The sequence below is a fragment of the Capsicum annuum genome, chromosome 3 (assembly GCF_002878395.1).
Source record: "Capsicum annuum cultivar UCD-10X-F1 chromosome 3, UCD10Xv1.1, whole genome shotgun sequence".
In the NCBI taxonomy this organism is placed as follows: Eukaryota; Viridiplantae; Streptophyta; class Magnoliopsida; order Solanales; family Solanaceae; genus Capsicum; species Capsicum annuum.
Window position 1 is genome coordinate 3,534,764 of NC_061113.1, and position 24,301 is coordinate 3,559,064.

Genomic DNA, 24,301 nt, shown 5'->3' on the forward strand with positions numbered 1-24,301 from the left:
TCTCTAGATATATGATCGCGTATGCCTTCCGATAGAGCTTGAGCTTTACATAATAATATATCGTCAACCCGTTCATCATTGCCCAATCTGTCATGCTGTTTATCGTTCCAGGTATACTTACGACCTGTGTTGGGTAATCCGAATCCTATCCTCCGAATGCAGTACTGAATTAAAATCACCTAATGTAATCCATGGTATGCAATTCATACACAAACGTAACATCGGAATGTACTTCACCGTACAAGTAACAACTTGAGCTGCCTTACTTTCAATGGTTACCATCAAACCAGTCAGCCCTCCAAATTATCAATGATTATCCAAGGGCCAACACATCGCCAGCCCCCTAAACTTGGCGCAAACTTTCACTTTGGCATCTAAAGTGGATGTTGTTCATTTTAACCACCTCAACTAGCTTCCCGGTGTGTCATTTTGGCACCTTTTGCACAGATGGCATGTAGTGTGTAGTTCACTTATTAAAGGCGCATACATGGCCTTTTTTGACTGATGTATCCCTTTTTTGACGTTGTTATCTTTTGGTTTTTAGTGTGTGTGTGTGTACAGTGTATACTTATGATGTTGTATTCATATGGTTGTGATTTGTGAATGAATTTTGCTTTTGCTCTTGTTACTGATGTTATTATTGGTGGATTCATTTTTGCAGTCACTGCTTTATTAGTTATTAGAGGCGTATTAGGATTTTGAGTTTGTGAGTTCTAGATCACGACTGATCTTTTTTGCTTGCTGGAATCTCTTAACACAAATACATGATCTGAATCAAAGTTACTGAGTTCTGTCAGACCTATGATGGTCCACCCCAATTAGTTACAGTCGAAGTTAAGTGTGTTTGGTATGACAAATGAAAATATATTCTTTGGGATCTGTGTTTTGATTGGTGAATGAAAAATACCTTTTAGCAAATCAAATTGTAGTTGGATGAAACTTTTGAATATAACAGATGGATAATAATGTCAAAAGTGTTAGATAGGAGCAAGTGATATGAAATTAGAAGTTAACCTCCAAGTGATATGTGATTTCCATTCAACTAAGATTTGAAACAAGTAACGACCAGTTGGTTAACTACCTGAACACTACCTTTATGGTGAGGGTTCGATTTTCCACATTGTAATTTCCTTTTACGAAGAAAAAACTAAAAACAAAAACAAAAACAACAAAAAAACAAGCGATGATTTTCTTCAAGGATATCCTCGGTCTGAAACTCATTTTTGGTTCTTTTCTACTGAGACTCTGTTTGAAACTCTTTTGTGGTTCTTTTCCACTGAGATTCTGTTTGTTCTCCTGGTTTTTGTTCGTCATCTGAGCATGAGAATGATCGATCTGTGCCGGCAAAGATGTAACGTTACCATGTTGATCTAAATATAACAAATGAATCCCTATATTCTTTACTATTGCTCCACCAAACTCTACGATTTGAATCTTTTCTCCGCCTTCCATAATCTGGCCATGAAAAGGTTCTTGTATGCAAGATGTGTAAAGTACGCATGATTGTTCTGCATATCCATCGGGTATTCTAAAATCATAGCGCCAATCATATATTGAATACTTTTTTCCGACAATGAAAAATTTCAAGCCACGCTGGTAACTTAGGGTATCCCATTCGATAACAAACTTGTGAACACACCAGAGAATCATTCCTAAAAACTGATACTTCTTATCATGTACTGTGGGCATAGTGAAGCAGATAGATGAAGCTGTCACTTGATTGCTGCACCAATCGGGGATCTCGGTGCTTTGGAGATAAATTTCTAGCTTTTCCTTCATCATAAGAAGAAACAAGATTATCAATACGATAGGCGACTAAAGACAGTGAGAGGAGGAGAGAGAGGGGGGCATACTTACCGGAAGGAATGATAGAGCAGCGGCACTAAAGAAGCCTTCATTGAATGGATTCTGCAGAGAAGTACAGTAACGCATGTCGATCTGCCCTTGTAAAGGGAGGTTGTCGAACCCTGTAATGTCTACCAACTTCTCGCAATTTGCAATTTCCAATTTGCAAAGATTTTTATTTGATAGTGATGAGAGTGTGTGAAGATTCTCACAATTATTCAAAAACAATGACGTCAAAGATCGCAACTTAGAAAAATCAAAGTGTAGACAGCGGAAACTATTGCCACTCAAGTCTAAATGCTGCAAGGAGGATAAACTCCAAACATCTCCAGGAATATCAGCCTCGGACAAATTGCAGTATGTTAGGCTTAAGTGACTAACAGAACTCGACAAGGATTGTATCTGGACTATTCTTCCAGAAAAACTCCTTTTATTCTCTACATTTCTGGTTCCCAATTCCAATATCGACAAATCTCTTATCATTTCAAGAGATCTAGGCAATTGTTTTATACCCGTATCACATGCAAGAAGATGTCTTAAACTTTGCATGTCTCCGATGTCAACTGGCAGTGTTAGCAAAGATGAACAACTTCTTATGTTCAAGTATTGAAGGGATTTTAGCTTGCATATGCTGCTCGGAAGATTTGAAATCTTTTTGCAATCCATCATAAACAAACCGGTTAGTCTGTTCAAGTTTCCTATCGATGGATGGATCTCCTTCAGATTTGAGCAACCAGTGAGGCACAAAGTCTCGAGACTTAGTGAACCATTGAAGTTTGGAGTTCTTCCGAGGTGCTTGCAATTAGCGAGATTCAAATCCTTCAGATTTCTACAGTGCTAAAAGTAAACAAAATATAGTTTCGATTAATATTTTCTTTCACTTAATAGCAGCATAACATTACACATGAAATTGCAGAATTAACTAACAAACCTGAAAATTCGAACTAAATTCTTGGATATTACTCTCTCGCATATTCAGAACAACAAGTTTCTCGAACGGAAAATTTGATGGTATACATTTTAAAGGACATTCTTCCCATGACAACCATCGGAGCTCCTTGGACAACAGCTCAAAATCTCCACTAATATTTAAGTCATCGATATTAAGCACCCTGAGATTTATCATTTTCTGAAATGCTTTGGTGCTCAAGTTCATACCCTTGAATGCTCCTCGTTCTACCACCAGCACTTCCACATTTTCTGAACCCTGCAGTTCAATAAAAAGAAAAGTATCATCAGATAATTTACTAACAAATTAAATTGAAAAAATGTATAACCATGATAAATATAAAGAATTTACTGACTTTATTTCCTTGTAGAACATCACGGACTTCTTGAGGGTTGAACAATCTACTTCGTTTTCCAGGGTCTCGAGGTGATTCCATGGAAACGATTTCTCTTCCCATATCCCGCACTAGATCATGCATCACCAAAAAATGACCCCTTTGGAGCAACTGTCTTTGAACTAAAGTTGCAATAGCACTTTCAGAACTAAAACCACATGCATTTAACGTTTTGCAAACTTCATCCTTAGAAAATCCATGAAAGGCGCACGCGATATCAAGGAAAACACTCTGAATATCACGATCAAGTCCATCAAAGCTTATCTGGAGAATCTTTTGAATATCACGATGAGGAATCGCTCTTAATTTTTTGAACTCGTATCTCCATTCTTCTGTGGATCTCCCTTGCAAGTGTGACCCCAACGTCACAAGAGCTAATGGTAGCCCACCTGAATACTTGATTATATCTTTTGCCAAATTAACATACTCATGTGGTGGAAAAGAACCATTAAAAGCATGGAGACTAAAAAGTTGCAAAGCTTCATTGTCATTTAATAGCTTGGCTTCATATCTCTCATTTTCTCTAAGCCGACATAGCAAGTGCTCATCTCGAGTTGTAACTACTATTAAACTACCAGCGCCAAACCAACTTCTTTCTCTCGTTAAGGATTCTAATTGGCTCATATGGTCGATGTCATCAAGAATAATTAGAACCTTCTTCGACCCAAGTTTTGTTTTGATTAGATTGACACCTTCAGCAACACTGCTAACTTTGACGTCCTTAGTTTTGAGAATTTGATTTAGTAGTTGTTCTTGTAACTTGACTAGACCATTAAATGCATCAGCTTCTGCTCTAACATTTGAAAGGAAACAACTACTATCAAAGCGATGACATGTTTGGTTGTAGATAGCTTTTGCAAGAGTAGTTTTTCCAATTCCACCAACGCCGTATATACCAACCATTCGAACTTCATCTTCACATTCATTTTGCAGTAACAACTCTATATGTTCGACACGAGTATCTACACCAATTGGGTGCCAAGCAACATCTAGCGGTGTCTGGTTGACCACTTGGAGAACTTGTTTTATAATACTTTCAATAAATTTTGATTCATGCCTGCAGTTATATTTTTTACTTTTTAGCAAAACAGCAGCTAGCAGAAAAAACAACATTTTTTGTATTACATGATACAAACAAAGGGCAAATAACAGATAAAATTTGATTGTTGAATGAAGTTATCATACCCGTTAGCAACATTTTGCAAATCCCATCCAGATAAATTTGCAGCTTCAGTCAATGCAGCTTTCCACTTCTCCATTCTTTCATCTCCAAATGATCGTTCCTTGCGCATAGCAAAACCTTCACCGAAACATCCACTTTGGTTTCGCACTTGAGAAGGATCAACATCATAGAAAACAGGCAAAACTATCTGCTTTAACTTGTCTCTGCATTCGAGGATTTTGACAAGTTCATCAAGACACCAACTAGACGATGCATAATTTTTCGAGAAAACAACAACAGAAATTCTAGACACTTCAATTGTTTTCTCAAGTTTGGTTGAAATGACATCGCCTTTTCTCAACTCTTCATCATCGATGAATGTATCAACTCCCACTTGGCATAATCGGGTGTAAAAATGACCGATGAAGGTCTTTCGCGTGTCTTCACCTCTGAAACTCAAAAAGACATCGTAGTTCCATTTGGTTATAGATGATTCACCTTGAATAAATTGAGTATCCATGGATAAGAAGCCTTTGATGAGATACAAAAATGAAATGATTTTTAGTCCAATTTGTCAAGAGTAATTAAAGAAAGGTCACTGTAGCAACTATATACACCCACCCACCTTATTATATCTATTATGTCAACTCTTTTTGCAAGATACCTCCCAAGATGTGGATGCCAATGTTGAAATTCATGAACTTTTTTCACAAAATATACTTCTTCCCTTCATACAATGGCGGAACGAGAATTTTCAATGAGTGGTTCAAAAGTAAATATACGGAGTAGTCAAAGGATTCAACATTTGCTATATATACATAACAATGTTTTTGACCATGTAAAAATAGTATAATTTTCCGACGAAAGGATTTCGAAATTTTGGATGAACCCCCTAAATCCAATGTGAATCCGCCACTGCCTTCATATTACTCGTCAACTATTGACTTGACACGTTCTTGAAGGACCATAAATATATTACTTTTTGAATATAATAAATTTCATATTTTGGAAAATGACTATAATTAATAATAAGAATAAATTAAAAGTCAAGTGATAAATTATCTCTTAATTTTATAAATTGAATAAATTAATATGAATATCTATTTTTAGTATAGTAAATTAACCGGAGGAATTAGTTTAATTCTCCGCCATGCCAAAGGTCAATAGGTCAATTCTAAACGTTGCATCTTGAATGGGACCATTTCTATTTTTAATTTCTTTTTTTTGGTAATATAAGATAGATATATTAGCATCATAACAAAACGCTACAGAGAGGAGTTTGGTGTCACTGCCACCACTATTTTTAATTTCAACCAAATACCTACTCTATTCTTTACAATTAATTAATTACACAACGAATATTGCTTAAGTAAAATATCATAAAATTCATGTTGAAACATTGTATTTGTCCCTTAAAATTTCCAACTTCTGACCTTTTTTTTTTTAAAAAAGAAAAATAATATAAGAAATATATGTCATGATTTTCCACTATGCCTTAAACTCTAGCATTCACACGCACTTTGTGTTGATAGGATGCAACGTATTGTAGGGAGAAAGTTGATATAAATTAAGTGGAAACATCCAATTATTTTTCTTTGAATGTTTCCACATTCAAATTCTATGTTCACTTGTCAATCATATCCATGCAACTTTACTCCCTCTTTTCCACAATACCAGTTAACCTTGCTGATAAACATTATTCATTACTCAATATATTTTTTAAAACATTAAATTTATTATATTTAAATAATAATATAATATAATTATCTTAAAATAATTATAAGATAATTTTATTATATTATTTTTTTTAAATAATAATATAATAAAATTACCTTAAAATAAGTGTCAAGTAAAGTGGACATTGCACCCCACATAGCTCCATTTATACTTTGAGTCATTTATTTCTAATAAATGAACTTACATAGATTTCAATTCAGTGTGACATACACCAAGTAAAACCATATGTATACCCTTTGTTTTTCTTTTTCATTGCAAAAATAGGAAGAACTAACACTCTTCTTGTAATGTGGCCTTTGTTTGTTTTTGGTTCATACGTGATCAAACAAAGTTGCTATCAAATATTTTTAGAGGATTATTTATTGGCTTTGTCAAATAAAATTGCTATCAAAGAATTTGTTGTAAATTTCTTTCGTTCACATGCAAATGTTGAAATTTGCATATTCTATAACATCATGGATGACATCAACAAGCCAACTTGCATCTCTATAAATAGGGACCTTCATTGTCATTTGTAACACATCAATTTTCTAGAGTTCTCTTTCATTCTCTTGTATTTATTCTCCCTTCCTATTAGAATATTAAGTTAGAAAATGGGTGTTAGGAAACACTTTTGTGAGCCCTTTCTTTTGGAGTCATCTTGTGAGGTTTTTCTCTTGGGATATTTGGGTTAATTAGAGTGACTACTCTAATTTTATAATCTCTCTATTGGACTCTTATTGATGTAGTAAAAGTGTTCCTCTCCACTTGTGGACGTAGGTCTCACTGACTGAACCACGTTAAAATTGTGTCTCCTTTAATTTTTTTCAATTACCGTTATTATCAACATGTTATTGTCTTTGTTATTGTCATTATAATAAGCTAAATTCTGTAATAATTCTCAATCCTAACACGTCTCCAATCACTTAAAATGTTCTCTGGCAGTGTAGGTTAATCACAGAGCCACTATATTCACTATACGACAAAAAAGTTGATTTAATTCTTTTAGTTAAAGTTTTTTTTAGTGCAACTCAAGAAACTAGCACTGTACAATGGCAAAAGTTGTTTACATAAAAAGACAAAATTTTCTATAGAAGCTATTGCTTGTAAAAGATGCTCAATTGTTCACACCTAAATAATGGGTATGTACCCCTATACTAGTACACATTCTACTACATCCATCTTTCCATCTTTATTGTCATCATTTTCTTCTTCTTATGTGCTTTATGCTTTTCTACAATCCTCAGCTTTCTCTGATGGATTACCATAGTAATGATCTTCTTGTTCTGTTTGAAACTCTTTCTTGATTCTTTTGCATTGGGATTCTGCTTGTTCTCCTGACCTGTTGATCGTCATTTGAGAATGAGAATGATCCACGATAGCCGGTAAAGACATAACACTACCATGTTGGTCTAAATATAGCTGATGGATCCTATCTTCTTTATTGTACTTCCTTTACCAAACTCGACAAGTTGCAACTTTTCTCTGCCTTCCATAATCTGGTCATCAAAAGGTTCTTGTTTTGTTGTAAACATAAAATGGATTATATAAACTTAAACAATCTTATACATAAACAATCCTACTAGGAGTCAGTAATTATCCTACTAGGTAACTTTCCATATAGATTAAGGATTTAACTTATTCAATTATTATTAAACCAATAAATAAATTAATTATGTGGGCCATAAAAATTTACATTCTCTCACTTGGCACACACAATGTTAATTTAATGGTTTAATAGGTACATCAATCATGTGCACTATTAACGTTAAATCCAACATCATTTGTCATCGTTAAATAAAAATCAACTAAAATGAGTCATGGCGGTTGTACGTCCCTTTACTTGATATAGTTCCTTCCATGTACTACAATATTAGTCTATTACCTAACATAATCTTTCAAATACATAATGGGTCCAACGATAATACTTAGAATTCTTTATCTAAGTCAAAACCTGTCATCATTATTCACAATATTATGTATACAAGAGAAAACAGGTAACAACAGAAACATGTATAATTTGAGCTCAAAGTGTCAATTTCATAAACAGAATAAAGTCTTTACATAAAATCATTCATTGCTATCAATAAAACCCATCCTTTCAACATTTCAATAAATGTTTTGGGCGGTAATCCTTTCGTCAAAGGATCAGCAATCATAAGCTTAGTGCTAATATGTTCAATTGACACTTTATGTTTCTGGACTTCTTCTTTAACCGAAAAGTATTTCAATTCCATATGCTTAGCACCTTTTGAATACTTATCGTTCTTAGAGAAGAAAATGCGGCGGTATTATCACAATAAATTTTCAGCGGCCTGGCTATATTGTCGACTAGTCCAAGTCCTGAAATAAAATTCCGCAGCCAATTAACTTGGACTGTGGCCTCAAAGCATGCCACAAACTCAACTTCCATAGTGGATGCAGCTATAACAGACTGCTTCGCACTCTTCCATGATATTGCTCCTCCAGCTAATAGAAACAAATATCCAAATGTGAATTTTCTTGTATCCACACAACCAACATAATTTGAATCTGAATATCCAACAACATCTAGATGATCAAATCTTCTATAAGTGAGCATATGATCTTTCGTTCCTTGTAAGTATCGTAATACTTTCTTTGCAGCCTTCCAGTGATCCATTCTAGGATTACTTTGATATCGACCCAGCATTCCAACAGCAAAACTGATGTCTGGTCTTGTATATATTTGGGCATACATAAGACTCCCAGCTATTGATGCATAAGGAATATCATTCATTTGCTTTCATTCCAAGTCATTCTTTGGACATTGATTGAGACTAAACTTATCTCCTTTCTGAATTGGAACGGGACTTGATGAGCATTTTTCCATTCTAAATCTCTCTAATACTTTATTAATATAGGTTTTCTGAGACAATCCCAACAATCCTTGTGATCTATCTCGAAATATTTCTATTCCAATCACATAGGATGCCTCACCCATATCTTTCATTTCAAAGTTGTTAGAGAGATATTTCTTGGTATCATGTAACAAACCAAGATCATTAGTAGCCAGCAAGATGTCATCAACATACAAGACTAACATAATAAACTTACTCCACTGACCTTCAGATATATATACCGATCAACAGTGTTTTCTTTAAATTCAAAGGTGGCAATCGTTTCATTAAACTTAAGATACCATTGTTGGGAAGCTTGTTTAAGTCCATATATTGACTTCTTAAGTTTACACACCATGTGTTCCTTTTCTTTAATAGAAAATCCTTCAGGTTGATTCATATAAACTTCTTCCTCCAAATTTCCATTTAGAACAACTGTTTTCACATTCATTTGATGTAGCTCTAAGTCATAATGAGCTACCAAGGCCATTATAATTCTGAGTGAATCTTTTCTAGAGACAGGTGAAAACGTCTCTTTATAGTCAATGCCATCTTTTTGAGTAAAACCTTTGGCAACAAGTTTGGCCTTGTGACGTTCGATGTTGCCAGTTGAGTCGCGTTTGGTCTTAAAGACCCATTTACACTCAACTCTTTTGCAACCTTCGAGTAATTCAACAAGGTCCTAAACTTCATTCTGTTCCATAGATTTTAACTCATCTTTCATAGCATTTATCCATTTATCAGAATTATTGCTTTCAATGGCTTGTGAAAATGAAACTGGATCATCATCAATTCCCAAGTCAGTTTCTGACTCATGTAGATATACCAAATAATCATCAGAAATAGCAAATCTCCTTTGTCTTTGAGATCTTCTTGATGCTACTTATTGTGGTTCATCTACTACAGGTTCATCAATTATGGCTTCATTAATAGGAATATTAATTTGTTATTCTTATTGATTACTTTGTTGTACAACATCTTCAGGAACAACAAATTTAAAAGAAGTACAAATTAGAGGAATTTATACTCTAACTTCTTTAATTTCCACATTACGTGGTTTTTCACTCTCACTAACTTCTCCACTCTCAATGAATCTAGCATTTCCAGTTTCAACTATTCTCGTACTATGATTAGGATAGTAAAATCTATACCTCTTTGATTTTTCTGGATAACCAATGAAGAAACCACTGATTGTTCTTGAATCCAGTTTCTTTTCTTGTGGATTATAAACTCTAACTTCTGTCGGGCAACCCCAAACATGCAGGTGCCTCAAACTAGGTTTCTTACCAGTCCACAGTTCAAAAGGTGTCTTTGGGACTGCTTTACTGGGAACCCTATTTAGCAAGTAAACGACAGTCCTTAAAGTATACATCCATAAAAAATGAGGTAAAGAAGAATTACTTAACATAATCCTAACCATATCCATTAATGTACGGTTCCGCCTTTCTGCCACACCATTTTGTTGTGGTGTGTCAGGCATTGTGTATTGAGCACATATGCCACGCTTTTCGAGGAATTTAGCAAATGGACCTGGGTGTTATCCACTTTCATCATATCTTCCATAATATCTACCACCTCTATCAGACCTTATTATTTTCATCTTTCTATCAAGTTATCTTTCAACCTCAGTAATAAATACCGCTAAAGCATTAATCGCTTGAGATTTTTCATGCAACAAATAGATATATCCATAATGTGAAAAGTCATCAATAAAAGTGATAAAATATTTTTCTTTATTAAAAGATGTGATATCAAAAGGATCACATATATCAGTGTGTATAATTTCAAGAAGCTGTGTGCTTCTTGTGGCTCCTTTCTTTGTGTGTTTTGTTTGTTTTCCTTTAATACAATCAACACAAATATTAAGCTCAGTAAAATCTAAATCTTGAAGAATTTCATTCTTAATTAATCTTTTCAGCCTTTCTTTAGATATGTGACCTAAACATTTATGCCACAAGTAAGTAGATTGTTCATTCACGAAACTTCATTTGGTTCCAATATTATGATGTAGAGTTAGGAGTGTTTCGACAAACAGATTATCAAGATTCAATTTGTATAAATTATCACAAAGAGTACCAATACCGATGAGATAATTATTCTTAAACAAACTAAAACATCCATTACCAAAATTAAAGAAATATCCAGTCTTATCCAACTTAGACAATGAAACTAAATTTCTCAAAAGAGAAGGAACATAATAAGTTTCAACTAAATCTAAGTGACGCCCAAAATCGAGAATCAGACGATAAGTCCCGACAGCTTCAACTGGAGCCTTCACTCTATTCCCCATGTAAACAAATCTCTATTCCCCATGTAAACAAATCTTTCATTCTTGTTTATGGTTTGGATTGTAAGGAATCCCTGTATAGTATTAGAAACATGAACAGTACAACCAGAGTTAATCCACCAAGTATTATAAGGAACTTCAGTTAAGTTTGATTCGAGACATGTAAAAGCACAAGGCTTACCTTTCTTCTCAAACCATGCCTTACGTTTCAGGCAATCTTTCTGAAAATGTTTAGATTTTCCACAGAAATGACACTTTTTATTCTTGTTCCCTTTCTTATGTACTTGAGATGACGACTGATTAACATTAAGTTGCTTCTGTTGTCCCTTACCATGCTTCTTTCCTTTCTTTTCAGCTCCTTGATGATTTACATAATTAATGGAGTGGGTTCCTTGATTCTTTAGCCTCGTTTTCTCTTAAACCAACATACCATGCAATTCATGCACGTTCCCTTTATCTTTCATGGTGTTGTAGTTCATTTGAAAAGGACCATACTCAAACGATAATGAGTTGATAATGAACTGCACAAGGAAATTCTGTTCCTCTTCTATTCCCAATGACTTAAGTCTTGCTGCTATGTTTGTCATTCCAATGACATTCTCATGCATAGTACGCGAACCATCAAACTTCATGGTGGTCAAAGTACCCATTAGTGTCCCAGCAAGAGACTTATTAGCAGTTTGGGAAGACTCTTCCACAAGTTTCAGAAGTTCTTTGCACTTTCAGTTTTGGGAAGAGTAGTCTTAATGTTGCCCGCAATATTCATTCGCATGAACATTAGGCCTAATCTATTAGACCGATCCTAGTGCTTATAATAGGACTTTTCTTCATCACTGCTAGCTTCAGTAATAGCAGTTGGCTTTTCAGAGTAAAGTGCAACATCAAGATCTAAAACCCCAAGATGGAATTTGATCTGTTCGCACCAATCTGAAAAGTTAAGTCCACTAAAAGTCATAACAGAGGCAGAGTGCGAATGCAGGGCAAGTGATGCAAGTAAAACATGCTCATTTATTAATACTTTGAGTTACACATTATCACATTCAGAAATGACTTACTTAAATGTATATTGATGTTCTCCTATAAGCGAAACATCAAAATACAACTTCAAATATAATGATGCTTAAAATATATTTAACACAAAACGATAATATTTAATGCATGAATTAATAATATTTATCATCTTTGTATAAATAAATAAAACTAACGATATATCAAAATTATCTCTTTAATATTTATTGGTTATACGAACAAACAATCAACCTTTGGGTGATCCATAAATGTCTTATAGCCAAAATTATAATTTGTCCATAATTAGTACATCATTTATAAGCATCAAAATTAATGGGTAATTAATTTAAGCATAACCTTTATTTTGAAATTAATTTCATAAAAATTCGACCATTTTGGTGATTAACGAATCTTAAATATATAATTCCAAGTCACATTAAAAAACAATAAATTTTATTATTAAATACTACATTATTCTAACAATAAATAGTTATTTCCGTGATATGAACAATAAATAAGCAAACCCAGAAATCTCCATATAAACATAACAGACAAAAGAGATTAACTAACAATTATTTTCCTTTCTGTCTTTGGGCCAAAATAACACGTGATATATGAATATTAAAAAAATTATGCATGACACATAATCACATATTGCATATCTATTCATATATTCTACTGTCCGTTTTTTTTTATTACTAACTATAGAATGTGACTACAAATAACATTGGTTACCAGACACATATATGCACGTTAAATCATCCGGGACAGTTGTTTCAAAGCAAAATTGGCATGTTGTGTTTTCACAACGGAAATTTTAAAACAATAATAAATTTAAATTTCTAAATTTCATAATTAGGATTCATAAAATCAATAGAAAATTTTATTTGCAATGAAAAATCACTAGTTTTGAAAACCTCTCTCTGATACCACATGTAAGCATAAAATGGATTATATATACTTAAACAATCTTATACTATTTAGGTACGTTAAACTTAATGATTTTCACATACACATAATAACAGTAATTCAATAAAGCGTCATAGCAGAAGCACTGAATTGTTTCTCTCTTACCTTACTTTCAGAATAATTGTGATGAGCTTATTCTTCTTTTGGCAGAGAGAACCCTTTTATAATGGGAATAGTCAATTATGTTTTCACGTTACATCAACGTGATTGGTGGATACAATCATTATCCTACTAGGAGTGATACAATCCTACTAGGAGTCAGTAATTATCCTACTAGATAACTTTCCATATAGATTAAGGATTTAACTTATTCAATTATTATTAAACCAATAAATAAATTAATTATGTGGCCATAAAAATTTACACTTGTAAGCAACATCTGTAAAGTAAAGAACGCATGATTGTTGTGCATATTGTCCATCTGGTATCTTATAATCGTAACACCATTTGTATATTGAATACTTTTTTCCAACAATACCTTAGGATATCCCGCTTGACAGACTTGCGAACACACCAGAGAATCATTCCTAAAAATAGATACTTCTTATTATGTACTGTAGACATAGTAAAGCATATAGAAGAAGCTCTCACTTGATTTCTACACCAATCTGGGATCTTATTGCTTTGGAGATAAATGTCTAAGATTATCAATACGATAGGCGACAGAAGACAGAAAGAGGGGGAGAGATGGAAAGAGGCATACTTACCGGAAGGAATGATAGAGTAGTGGCACTAAAGAGCCTTCATTGAATGAATTCTTCACAGATTTTCAATTTCAAACTAGCAAAGATTTTTATTTGATACCGATGAGAGTGTGTGAAGATTTCCACAATTATTCAAAAACAATGACGTCAAAGACAGCATCTTAGAAAAATCAAAGTGTAGACAATGAAACCTATTGCCACTCAAATCTAAATGTTGGAAAGACGATACACTCCAAATGTCCCAAGATATATCAGCCTCGGAAAAATTACAGTACGTTAGGCTTGCATAATAGAACTTAAAAAGAATTGTATTTGGAAGAGTCCGGAAAAGCTCCTTTTAGTCTCTAAATTTCCGGTTCCCAATTCCAATAATAGAAATCTCTTAGCATTTAGGCAATTGTTTTATACTCGTATTATATGCAAGAAGATGTCTTAGACTTCACATTTCTCTAATGTCAAACTGACAATGTCGGTAATGATGAGCAGTTCTAATGTTCGTATTGAATTTTGCAATCTACAAACCAGTTAGTATGTCCAATTGAACTTGAATAACCACACTGAGAAAAAGTATCGAGACTTTGTGTATCGTTGAAATATGGAGTTCTTCCGAGGCGTTTGCAATTAGCGAAATTCAGATCCTTCAAACTTATTATACAATACTAAAAGTAAGCAAAATATAGTTTCGATTCATATCTTTTTTCACTTAATTGCGATATGACATTACACACGTTACAGGATTAAAAAACGTGCATCTATAAGCACATGGGATATCAAGGAAAACATTCTGAGTATCGCGATCAAGTCCATCAAAATTTATCTGGAGAATATTTTGAATATCATAATGATAAATTGCAGTTTGTTATCTAATCATAAGGTATAAAAGATGTCCATCAAAATTTATTTGGAGAATATTTTGAATATCACAATGATAAATTGCAGTTTGTTATCTAAAGAGTTGCAGTTTCATTGTAAGTTTGGCCTCATATCTTTCATCTTCTCCAAGTCCCCATAGCGACTGCTCGTCTCGAGTTGTAATAATTATTAACCGAAGGACCGAAAACAAAATTTTAACCAAAAGAGGTTAGGTATATATAGATACACATAAAAGATAATAATTTACGGTTGTCTTTTTTATTTACAGTTGTCTTTTTTATTTTTCAATAGTTGTCAAAGATAATAATTTACAGTTGCCTTTTTTATTTACAGTTGTGTTTTTTATTTTTCAGTAGTTGTCCTTAGTGACATAAAAATCTTAGTTAAGCGTAGTAATATAAAACTAAGGAGTTATTCTAGTTAATAAGATGCTAGGGATGTATTTACAATATAGTACCTTGAATTTTGTTGTAAAAACTTCTTTTATTAATACGAAGATTTAAGTTATTTAGTTGAAAATTCTAAAGTATTTTGATTAAAAGATAGATAGTTTTCTTGAATTTTCTTTTTCTAATCTTCAATTTTGCTTAAAGCTGAGGCCTCGAAGCTTTGAAGCCTAAAGCAAATGTTTTATTAGTTTCACCTTTGAGTCACCCAATGTTACTAAATTTTGTCATCTATGGTGGATTCACCCCTACTAGTTGCACTTGCGCAACTTTCACTGTATGACAACTGCATTGATGTTTAAGTGTGTTTGGCATAGACAACTGATAAAATATTTTCTGACATCGGTATTTTGGTTGGTGAATGAAAAATTACTTTTAGCAAATTAGTTGCAGTTGGATGAAATTTTTGAATATCACAAATAGACAATAATACTTAAGTGTGAGATTGATACAAGTGACGTGAAACTTAAATGTTAATTTAGTTGCTGGGGTGAGGATAAAGCTATAGTAAGAAAATATAATAATTTCATTTTCTTCATAATGATAAAGTCTTTGTGCCTTGAATCTGATGCAGTTAATTGACCTGACTGTAAGAGTTTTCACAAAACTTGATATGACCTCTAGCTTCTCAATTGGGTTTGTGGAAAAACTTAGAAACATAATTTTTTCACAAAATTGCCTTGAATTATAGTCTATTGTTACAATTTACTTAGCTTTACTTATCATAACTGTCATATTACCATCACATTATGTATTGTATTGTAGTAGTATAGTACTACTACATAATTTTGAAGGGGTGCCCTATGTATTGTATTGTAGTAGTATAGTACTACTACATAATTTTGAAGGGGTGCTTGGGGACTGGTAAAGTTGCTGCCATGCGATCAGGAGGTTACGGGTTCAACCCTTGAAAAGGGCCTGGGTTCAAGCCTTGGAAACAGCCTTTCTGACAGAAATACAAGGTAAGACGTACAATCTATAATAAATTACTGTTTTACTGTTCCATTAGTTAGTCAGTTAGTTGTTATGTTGTTAGGATGAGCTGGCCACTAGCCAACCAGCCCATCAAAGTGCATTAGCATTCAACTTAATGTAGTAATAAGTATTTAATCTAAAGATTGAAAATAAAAGAGAAACTATTGTGCGACCCAGGGTTCAATCCCTAGTCGTGTGGACGGATGCAATGTCTTCAACCAGCGCACAAGGCACACTAGCATTCATTTGTGGGTGCACTATTAACTATATCCCAATTTCTGAATGTATATATATATATATATATATATATATATAATTTTTTTCGACGTTAATGGGTGCACGTGCACCCCCACTAATACATGTAGCTCCGCCCCTGGAGTTGGCCAGTGGTGTAGGTTAAGAAAATATTTTGAGGCTCATGTTATGGTCTATATAAAGGATCCATCAGCTGTGTTTTCATTGATTCAAGCACAATGAAATAAAACTGCTTTGGTAGTCTTGTGTAGATTTAATCTCTGTTTAAGATACAATGGGTTCTACTGCATGCCGTAGCATGGTTAGGGACACAATTGCCCCCTCAAAACCTTTTACACGCCTTTTCCATTATGTTTGTGGAGGGTGTTTTCGTAAACAGTTCCTTTTTTAATAAATTATGCAACGCATGTTATTTTTAATACACTAAAGCAAAATCTGAATAATAAAAATCTCAGCATAACTAAATTTATGAAACATTTCTCACGAAGCTTGACATTTGCAAATAATGGCAATAAGTCACCCCAACCAATACTTTCACCAAACCAAACAACTTTCAGAGTAAACTTGCTCTAATCATGAAACAAATAAAAAGGAACTAATGAACATATATAGCAAACTCGAATTAATGAATTAAAAGAAACATATATATACAAAAGAGAAAATGCTCTATTTTCACCTTGAACTATGCGCGAAAAGACTGAGACACACCCAAACTTTAGGAGGGTCCTATTACCCCTGGACTAATTAAAATCCTATTTTTAATAACCTTAGTGCCTACGTGGCACATACGTGACACAACACACTGAAAGGTCCATGTAGGCATACGTGTGTCCACGTAGCCACTAAGATTATCAAAAATTTTGCTTGATACATTCTTTGGTTTCTTTTTTTTTATATATTGATTTTAAGATTTTGGCTTGTAATATAAGTTTAAGAACAACATTGCCAGCCAAGGTCAACTGGAATGGGAAGCTAAATACATGATCACAGAGCTTATATATATTGGTTAAACTCTTTTACAAGATACCTCCCAATAACCACTAGAGCTGGCATGGTGGTTCAGCGCCATGTCCCTTAAGCAAGAGGTCGGAGGTTCGATCCCCGCCTCTAGCGAATGGAGCAAACTTTGTGACCAGTTCTCTACCACTTAGTGCTCTGACAGAGGAACGAAGGATTAATCTCACGACTGCCGGATGTGGGAATACCTTGGGAAACCAAAAAAAAAATACCTCCCAAGATTTGGACGGCCAAATGTTGATTGAAAATGAAATTTATGCTTGCTCCACATCTTTTTCCTAAAACGTCATACTTCTTTGTTTATTTTACTTGTCCGATATTGACTTGATACACTACTCATTAAGAGCGATAAATAAAATGAAAATCTTACTATATCACTTTTTGAATATAATAAATTTAATACTTTGTAAAATGATAATAATTAATAATAAGAGTATATTAGGAACTATGCAACAAATTATGTCTATAAAAATAAACATATATTTTAAATACAATGAACAAATAAAAGTGGACGAATAAAGTAATTTAATTCCCCATCAAGGTGATCAATACTCAAACTCTAATACTTGCATCTTGAATTGGACAATTTCTTTTTACAACCAAATTCCTAATCAACTCTTTGTCATTAATTTATAACAAAACGAAGATTGCTTTTTAATAAAGTATCATAATATATTAATATTCATGTTGAAGGATTGTACTTATCCTTTAAAATTTTACAACTTCTGACTTTTCCTCCATTTTTCTTTTATAAATAATACAAGACATACGTCATGATGTTCAGTATGCCTTTATAAATCTCCATTTATCTTAGTTTTTTTTTTTTAAAAAAAATAAAATAAATCGAAATGTAATCATCTTGATCTTCCATGTTTAGAAACACTTAAATACTCCCTCTTTTTTGAATATTTTGTTCTAGATCTCGACCCGATCGTTTTTGCTTGCTTGAATGTTAACACAAATATATGATTTGAATCAAAGTTATTAGTTCTGTCAGGCTCTATGAAGGATCCACCCGAGTTAGTTACACTTGCGAAATTTTCATTGGATGACAATAAGGATCTAAGTTAAGTGTGTTTGACATGACAAATGAAAATATATTTAATTTTCTGGGATCCATGTTTTGGTTAGTGAATGAGAAATCCTAGTTAACAAAGAAATAATACATATCATCCTAAACTTGAAACTAAATTATAACGTTGACTTTAAACTTTGATAGTGCACAAATATAACCTTTAACTATTCAAAATCTGAACAAATATGACCTCCAATTTTGCAACCCTCATGCCTGAGTTTTACTCGCGCCTATGTAGAAAGGTAATCCAATCACACGGTGCCACGTCGTTAAAAGGGCTGACTTGGAGAGAGATCATATTTGTGCAGTTTTAAATAGTTAAATGTCATATTTGTGCACTGTCAAAGTTTTGCTTTTTGTGTTAAAACTACGTCGTTTTTTATTATTATTATTATTTTTTTTAAAATTTATTTAGGGATCGAACCTGCGCAGTAGGCTGAAGGAAGCGCCCAAGAAGAGTAAATAACACCACTGGGCTATTTAAGTGCCTTGTTTCATATGGTTCAACATTAATATACATACATAAATATAACTTTTCTACCTTATATATACAACGTAATTTTTATACCGAGGGGGTTCGGGTGAACCTCATGGCAACCACGTAGGTCCGCCCCTGCGTTAATTTAATAACATTAATTTAATAACGTTAATTTAATAACGTTAATTTAATATGCTACTACTAGTATTCTTAATAACGTTTTATTAAAACTATAATTTTTTTATTATTAGTATAGTTTCATTTTTAAGTTAATATTTAAATAAATTATATGATATATTATATAACTTAAATTCACCCTCTGCTTTATAATATATATACATATCCGCGCGATTTTTTCGTATGAGGCTTACCTACCTAATTAATAAATCTTCAATATTGCTCTTTTTCAGCAATGACAAAAGAAATTAGATGCTATTTTAATCTTTGAGCCTAAAATAATGAAAAAATAATAGTAAAAAGTCATTTAAAGATCATATTTGTGCACTGTCAAAGTTTAAGGTCAAAGTTATAATTTAGTGTCAAGTTTAGGGTCATATATATGTATTATGCCCTTAAATTTTAAGCTAGATGCGCCCAGTTTTGCGTGTTGAACACGCATTTTGCCATGTAGGATCGGAGGTCATATTTGTGCAGTTTTGAATAGTTAAAGGTCATATTTGTGTACTGTCAAAGTTTAAGGTCAAAGTTATAATTTAGTGTCAAGTTTAGGGTCATATTTATGTATTATCTCTTTAACAAATCAGATTGTAGAATTGGATGAAACTTTTGAATATTATAGACCATCGAAAGGACTAGTTAAGCAAGATATGTATTACATACATGATAATCTTCGGGCATATTAATATAAAAGGGAAAAGACATCATTTTCACCCTATACTATACAAGAAAAGTTGAAGCCACATCTAAACTATATAAGTGACCTATTACACACCTTAACTATATAAAAGTGATATTATTACCTGCTCGCGACCCCCATTTGAAGGCGCGTATGTTACACTTATTTTAGGTACGTCCAACCTATTAAATAACAAAAGTAAACGATTAAAAACATTAAGGAAAAAGACATCGTTTCCACCCCAAGCTATAGTCGAAAAGTCAAATCCACACTTAAATTATATAAGTGACCTATTACACACTTTAACTATAAAAAAATAATATTTTTTACTCCCTACGTCTGACGTGAAAAATACATAATTATTTAAATAAAAATTGGCGCATTTAAATTAAAAATTAATGCAAAAAAAATAAAAAAATTAAATTACTCCTTCCCCAACCCCCAGCATCCTTCTCCCCACCGCCATCCCCAAACAATCATCTTCTTCATCACCCTCCACCCCCAAAGCATCATCTTCTTCATCACCCCTACCCCGAAACTCCAACCCCAACCCCAAACCATCTTCTTCTTCATCACCCCCACCCCAACCAACACAATTTCTTCATCACCCTACCTCCAAATTTCAATCCCATCCCCAAATAATACAATTCATCCTCTACCTTCATCGAATCAATGCCAATTTCACAATGAACAAAATCAAATTGTATTTGATGTTTGAACGGGTAAAACCAAATTTTATAAAAAAAAATATAAAATTTTGTAGCAAGGATGTTTTCCGGTGAATTCTTATCGGAAAAGTCGGATTCATCATCGACTTTCTCCTCTCTGTCTGTTAATTATTAATCCATCCAAAAATGAAGCTTGACACCATATTAGTTTTTTTTTTAAAAAAAATTATAGCTGAAATACAAATGAAAAAAGTACGGAAATGTGTTGGTCATTACCATATAAAATACAGAGGCCAACAGTCGAGTGGCCATTTTTTGAAACAATAATGGCCTTTATAGTTGAGAATTTTTTTTATTTTTGTAAGAAAAAACGATGAGTTACGAATGAAGAACAATGTTAGAAGAAATTAACTGTTATGGTAATTTTGTTGGTGGGATAAAGTTTATGGTGGTAAATATGGTGTAATTGAGGTAATGAAGGTTTTGGACATTGACAATAATGGAGGTTTTAGACATTGAAGAAGAAGGGGAAAAACTTAAATTAAAAACAAAAAAGAAAAAATTATGAAAATAATAAATTTATTATTTTTTCGGATTATGTTGACGTGGCAGCGCGTGTAAACACCATACCACATGCAAGTGGTGTAATGTCTGACAGGGTGTAAAAAGTATCACTTTTTTATAGTTAAAAGGTGTACTAAGCCACTTATATAATTTAAATGTGGATTTAATTTTTCGATTATAGTTTGGAGGGAAAAGAATGCTTTTTCCCAAATATAGAATTCCCTTGACATAGATGCCCTCTATTGGAAAAAGCAGCAACAAAGCAATTGACACATCTAGTGTTAGATTGATACAAGTGACATGATTTTATAACAACAAACACCTCAAATGTCAGTAGATATACGTACACACACAATATGTATATGTATATGTATAACAACATCTCTCTATAATACCCATGAAATTTTCTGACGAACATTGCTACTATAGAAAGGTTTGACTGTACATGCTCCTTCCATTTAATTTGTGTTGATAGAACAAGTTGTCATTTAACGTAAATGTAGCCAGGATTTCTGCTGAGGAGGGTCAAAATCTGAAGAAAAACTCACCAAAAGGGGTTCAACATTTACAATATATACATAAAATTATTTTAATCATGTATTAATAATATAATTTTTCGTAGGCAGTAGCAGAGCCACCTTTGCTTCAGGGGTTTCATCCGAACCCCCTTTGACGGAAAATTATACTGTTTTTATACTATTTTTATATGGTGATAATTTTATGCATATATAGTAGATGTTGAACCCCTTCGACTAGTTTGTATATATACTTTTGAGCCCCCTCAATAAAAATCGTGGCTCCGTCACTGTCTGTCCGTTGAGGGTTCGAACGAACCCCCAATTACTAGGCTGACTCTGCCTCTGGGGGAAATCCATGGAACGCGTACTCGACGATACGAAGGAAAAGGATCTGAAGAAAAAGAAATACACTACGGACATCAAGATCAAGGAAACGACGGTTTTGAGTATCACGATCAAGCCTATGGTGTCGAGAGTCTTTTGAATATCAAGATGAGGAATTGCTCTTTCTTGAGCCCCTCTTAGTTTATTGGCTTCGTATCTCCATTCTTCTATGGATCTCCCTTGCAAACGTGAACCCAATGTCACAAGAGCTAATGGCAGCCCACCTGAATATTCGATTATGTCTTGTGCCAAATTAACATAATCATGTGGTGGAAAAGGAGTTTGAAAAGCATGCCAGCTGAAAAGTTGCATAGCTTCATTGTAATTTAAAATCTTGGTCTCATACCTTTCATTTGCTCCAAGCCCACTTAGCAATTGTTTGTTTCGGGTTGTAATAATTATTAAACTTCCAGAACCAAACCAACTTCGTTCTCTTGCTAACGATTCTAATTGACTTTTATGATCGACATCATCAAGAACAATTAGAACCTTTTTCGATCCAAGTCTTGCTTTGATTAGATTGACACCTTCAGCAACACTGCCAACTTCGAAGTCCATCCTTTTAAGGATTTGATGTAGTAATTTCTCTTGTACCTTAACTAGACCCAATTCTTCAACTTTTGATCCAATATCTGAAAGGAAGCAACTACTATCGAACTGTTGAAATAGTCTATTGAAGACGGCTTTTGCCAAAGTTGTTTTTCCAATTCCACCAACGCCATATATACCAACCATGCGAACTTCATCTTCACATCCACTTTGCAGTAACAACTCTATATGTTCGATACGAGAATCTAATCCAACTGGATAACTAGCAACATCTAGAGGTGTCTGGTTGACCTCTTGCAGAACTTGTTTTATAATGCTTTCAATACATTTTGATTCATGCCTACAGTTTTTTAGCAACAAGAGAAGTTAGAGAAAAGACAATACTTTGATATTTTGCGAATAAAAATTAAATAGTTGAATCAAGAAGTCCATCAGTACCCGCCAGCAACATTTTGCGAATCCCATCCAGATAAATTTGCAGCTTCAGTTAATGCAGCTCTCCATTTCTCCACTCTTTCATCTGTGAATGATCGTTCCTTGAGCGTAACAAAAGCTTTACCGAATTCCCCAGTTTGCTTTCGCACGTGAGAAGGATCAACATCATAGAAAATTGGCAAAACTGTCTGCTTTAACTGCTCTTTACATTCAAGAATTTTGACGAGTTCATCAAGACACCAACTAGACGATGCATAGCTTTTTGAGAAAACAATAATAGAAATCCTAGAATCTTCAATTGCTTTCTCAAGTTTGGTTGAAATGACGTCGCCTTTTCTCAGTTCCTCATCATCTATGAAAGTATTAACTCCAACTTGGCACAATCGGGTATAAAGATGACCAGTGAAGTTATTGCGCGTATCTTCACCTCTAAAACTCAGAAAGACATCATAGCTCCATTGAGTTTGAGAAGAAGTGGATGATTCTCCTTCAACCAATTGAATATTCATGGAGGAAGTAGATGACTCTCCTTCAACCAATTGAATATTCATGGAAGAAGTAGATGATTCTCCTTCAACCAATTGAATATTCATGGAAGAAGTAGATGATTCTCCTCGAAGTAATGGAGTATTCATGAAAGAAGTAGATGATTCTCCTTCAACCAATTGAATATTCATGGAAGAAGTAGATGATTCTCCTCGAAGTAATGAAGTATTCATGATAAATAATTTTGATGAATTGAATATATGGAAGAATGAGAGGATTGTTGTTGTGAATATATATATGGAGGTCACCGAAGCAGGTAGATATATAGCCACAGGTTATAGCTTCTTCCTTGAAACTTAATAAGTAGAGTGTCAAAATGAGCTTGGCCATTGAGGCCGACCAAATCCAGCGTGCTATAAGGGTTGGGTTGAGTTGTAATTTTTTAGCCCATTTAAAGTTGGGCTTATAAGCCTAGCCCAAGTCAGCCCACTAACCCTTGAAGCTTGACTGAGGCTGGGTTGGGTCGGCCCGTGGGTCAAAATAGTATTTAATTTAAATTAAAAATATATGAATACTGTAAAAGAAAAAGTAATAATTAAGAATAATAGTTATTGAATAAGTTTAATATCCTACATAATATTTAACTTATTAAGTGTTAAACCTTAATCATCAAGTATTGATGTTTCATTTGTTATTGTTAATCAATTCAAACTTAAAATTAAAGAAAATTGTAAGCAAAAAGAATTAAAAATATAAATAGTAATTACTCAATAAATTTTACCTAGTATCTTACACAATATTTTATTCAGCTAGTATTAAATGACAAATAT

The 24,301-nt window shown here is 33.4% G+C and overlaps 3 protein-coding genes across 4 annotated transcripts; all 3 read right to left on the reverse strand.

Moving 5' to 3' along the window:
* Positions 1-1,002: 1,002 nt before the first annotated feature.
* LOC107864338 (disease resistance protein RUN1) lies at positions 1,003-5,097 on the reverse strand. Its single transcript, XM_016710687.2, has 5 exons — positions 4,374-5,097; positions 3,150-4,245; positions 2,777-3,052; positions 1,858-2,682; positions 1,003-1,773 (listed from the first exon to the last, which is right to left on the reverse strand). Exons 1-5 carry the CDS (start codon positions 4,868-4,870, stop codon positions 1,078-1,080), a joined length of 3,390 nt encoding a protein of 1,129 aa, XP_016566173.2. The 5' UTR covers positions 4,871-5,097; the 3' UTR covers positions 1,003-1,077.
* A 3,196-nt stretch (positions 5,098-8,293) lies between these two features.
* On the reverse strand, positions 8,294-8,824 carry LOC124897310 (secreted RxLR effector protein 161-like). Its single transcript, XM_047410291.1, has one exon. The coding sequence runs from the start codon at positions 8,822-8,824 to the stop codon at positions 8,294-8,296; it is 531 nt and encodes a 176-aa protein (XP_047266247.1).
* Positions 8,825-21,831: 13,007 nt separating this feature from the next.
* On the reverse strand, positions 21,832-23,762 carry LOC107864339 (disease resistance protein RUN1-like). Of its 2 annotated transcripts, XM_047408896.1 has the most exons (3): positions 23,522-23,743; positions 22,989-23,479; positions 21,832-22,890 (listed from the first exon to the last, which is right to left on the reverse strand). In XM_047408896.1, exons 1-3 carry the CDS (start codon positions 23,702-23,704, stop codon positions 21,852-21,854), a joined length of 1,713 nt encoding a protein of 570 aa, XP_047264852.1. In that variant the 5' UTR covers positions 23,705-23,743; the 3' UTR covers positions 21,832-21,851. The 2 variants fall into 2 exon arrangements, with proteins under 2 accessions (XP_047264852.1, XP_016566174.2); XM_016710688.2 differs by having other exon boundaries at positions 22,989-23,762.
* Positions 23,763-24,301: the final 539 nt, after the last annotated feature.

Bases quoted from the DNA above. Each gene is read 5' to 3' on its own strand.
- LOC107864339 (XM_016710688.2), bottom strand. From the start codon at position 23,704: ATGAATACTTCATTACTTCGAGGAGAATCATCTACTTCTTCCATGAAT. The intron at 22,891-22,988 runs GTACTGATGGAC...AAAAAACTGTAG, and splicing joins TCGCAAAATGTTGCTGGCGG to GCATGAATCAAAATGTATTG.
- LOC124897310 (XM_047410291.1), bottom strand. From the start codon at position 8,824: ATGAATGATATTCCTTATGCATCAATAGCTGGGAGTCTTATGTATGCC.
- LOC107864338 (XM_016710687.2), bottom strand. From the start codon at position 4,870: ATGGATACTCAATTTATTCAAGGTGAATCATCTATAACCAAATGGAAC. The intron at 3,053-3,149 runs GTCAGTAAATTC...ATTGAACTGCAG, and splicing joins ATGTTCTACAAGGAAATAAA to GGTTCAGAAAATGTGGAAGT. The intron at 1,774-1,857 runs GTAAGTATGCCC...CTTATGATGAAG, and splicing joins CTGCTCTATCATTCCTTCCG to GAAAAGCTAGAAATTTATCT.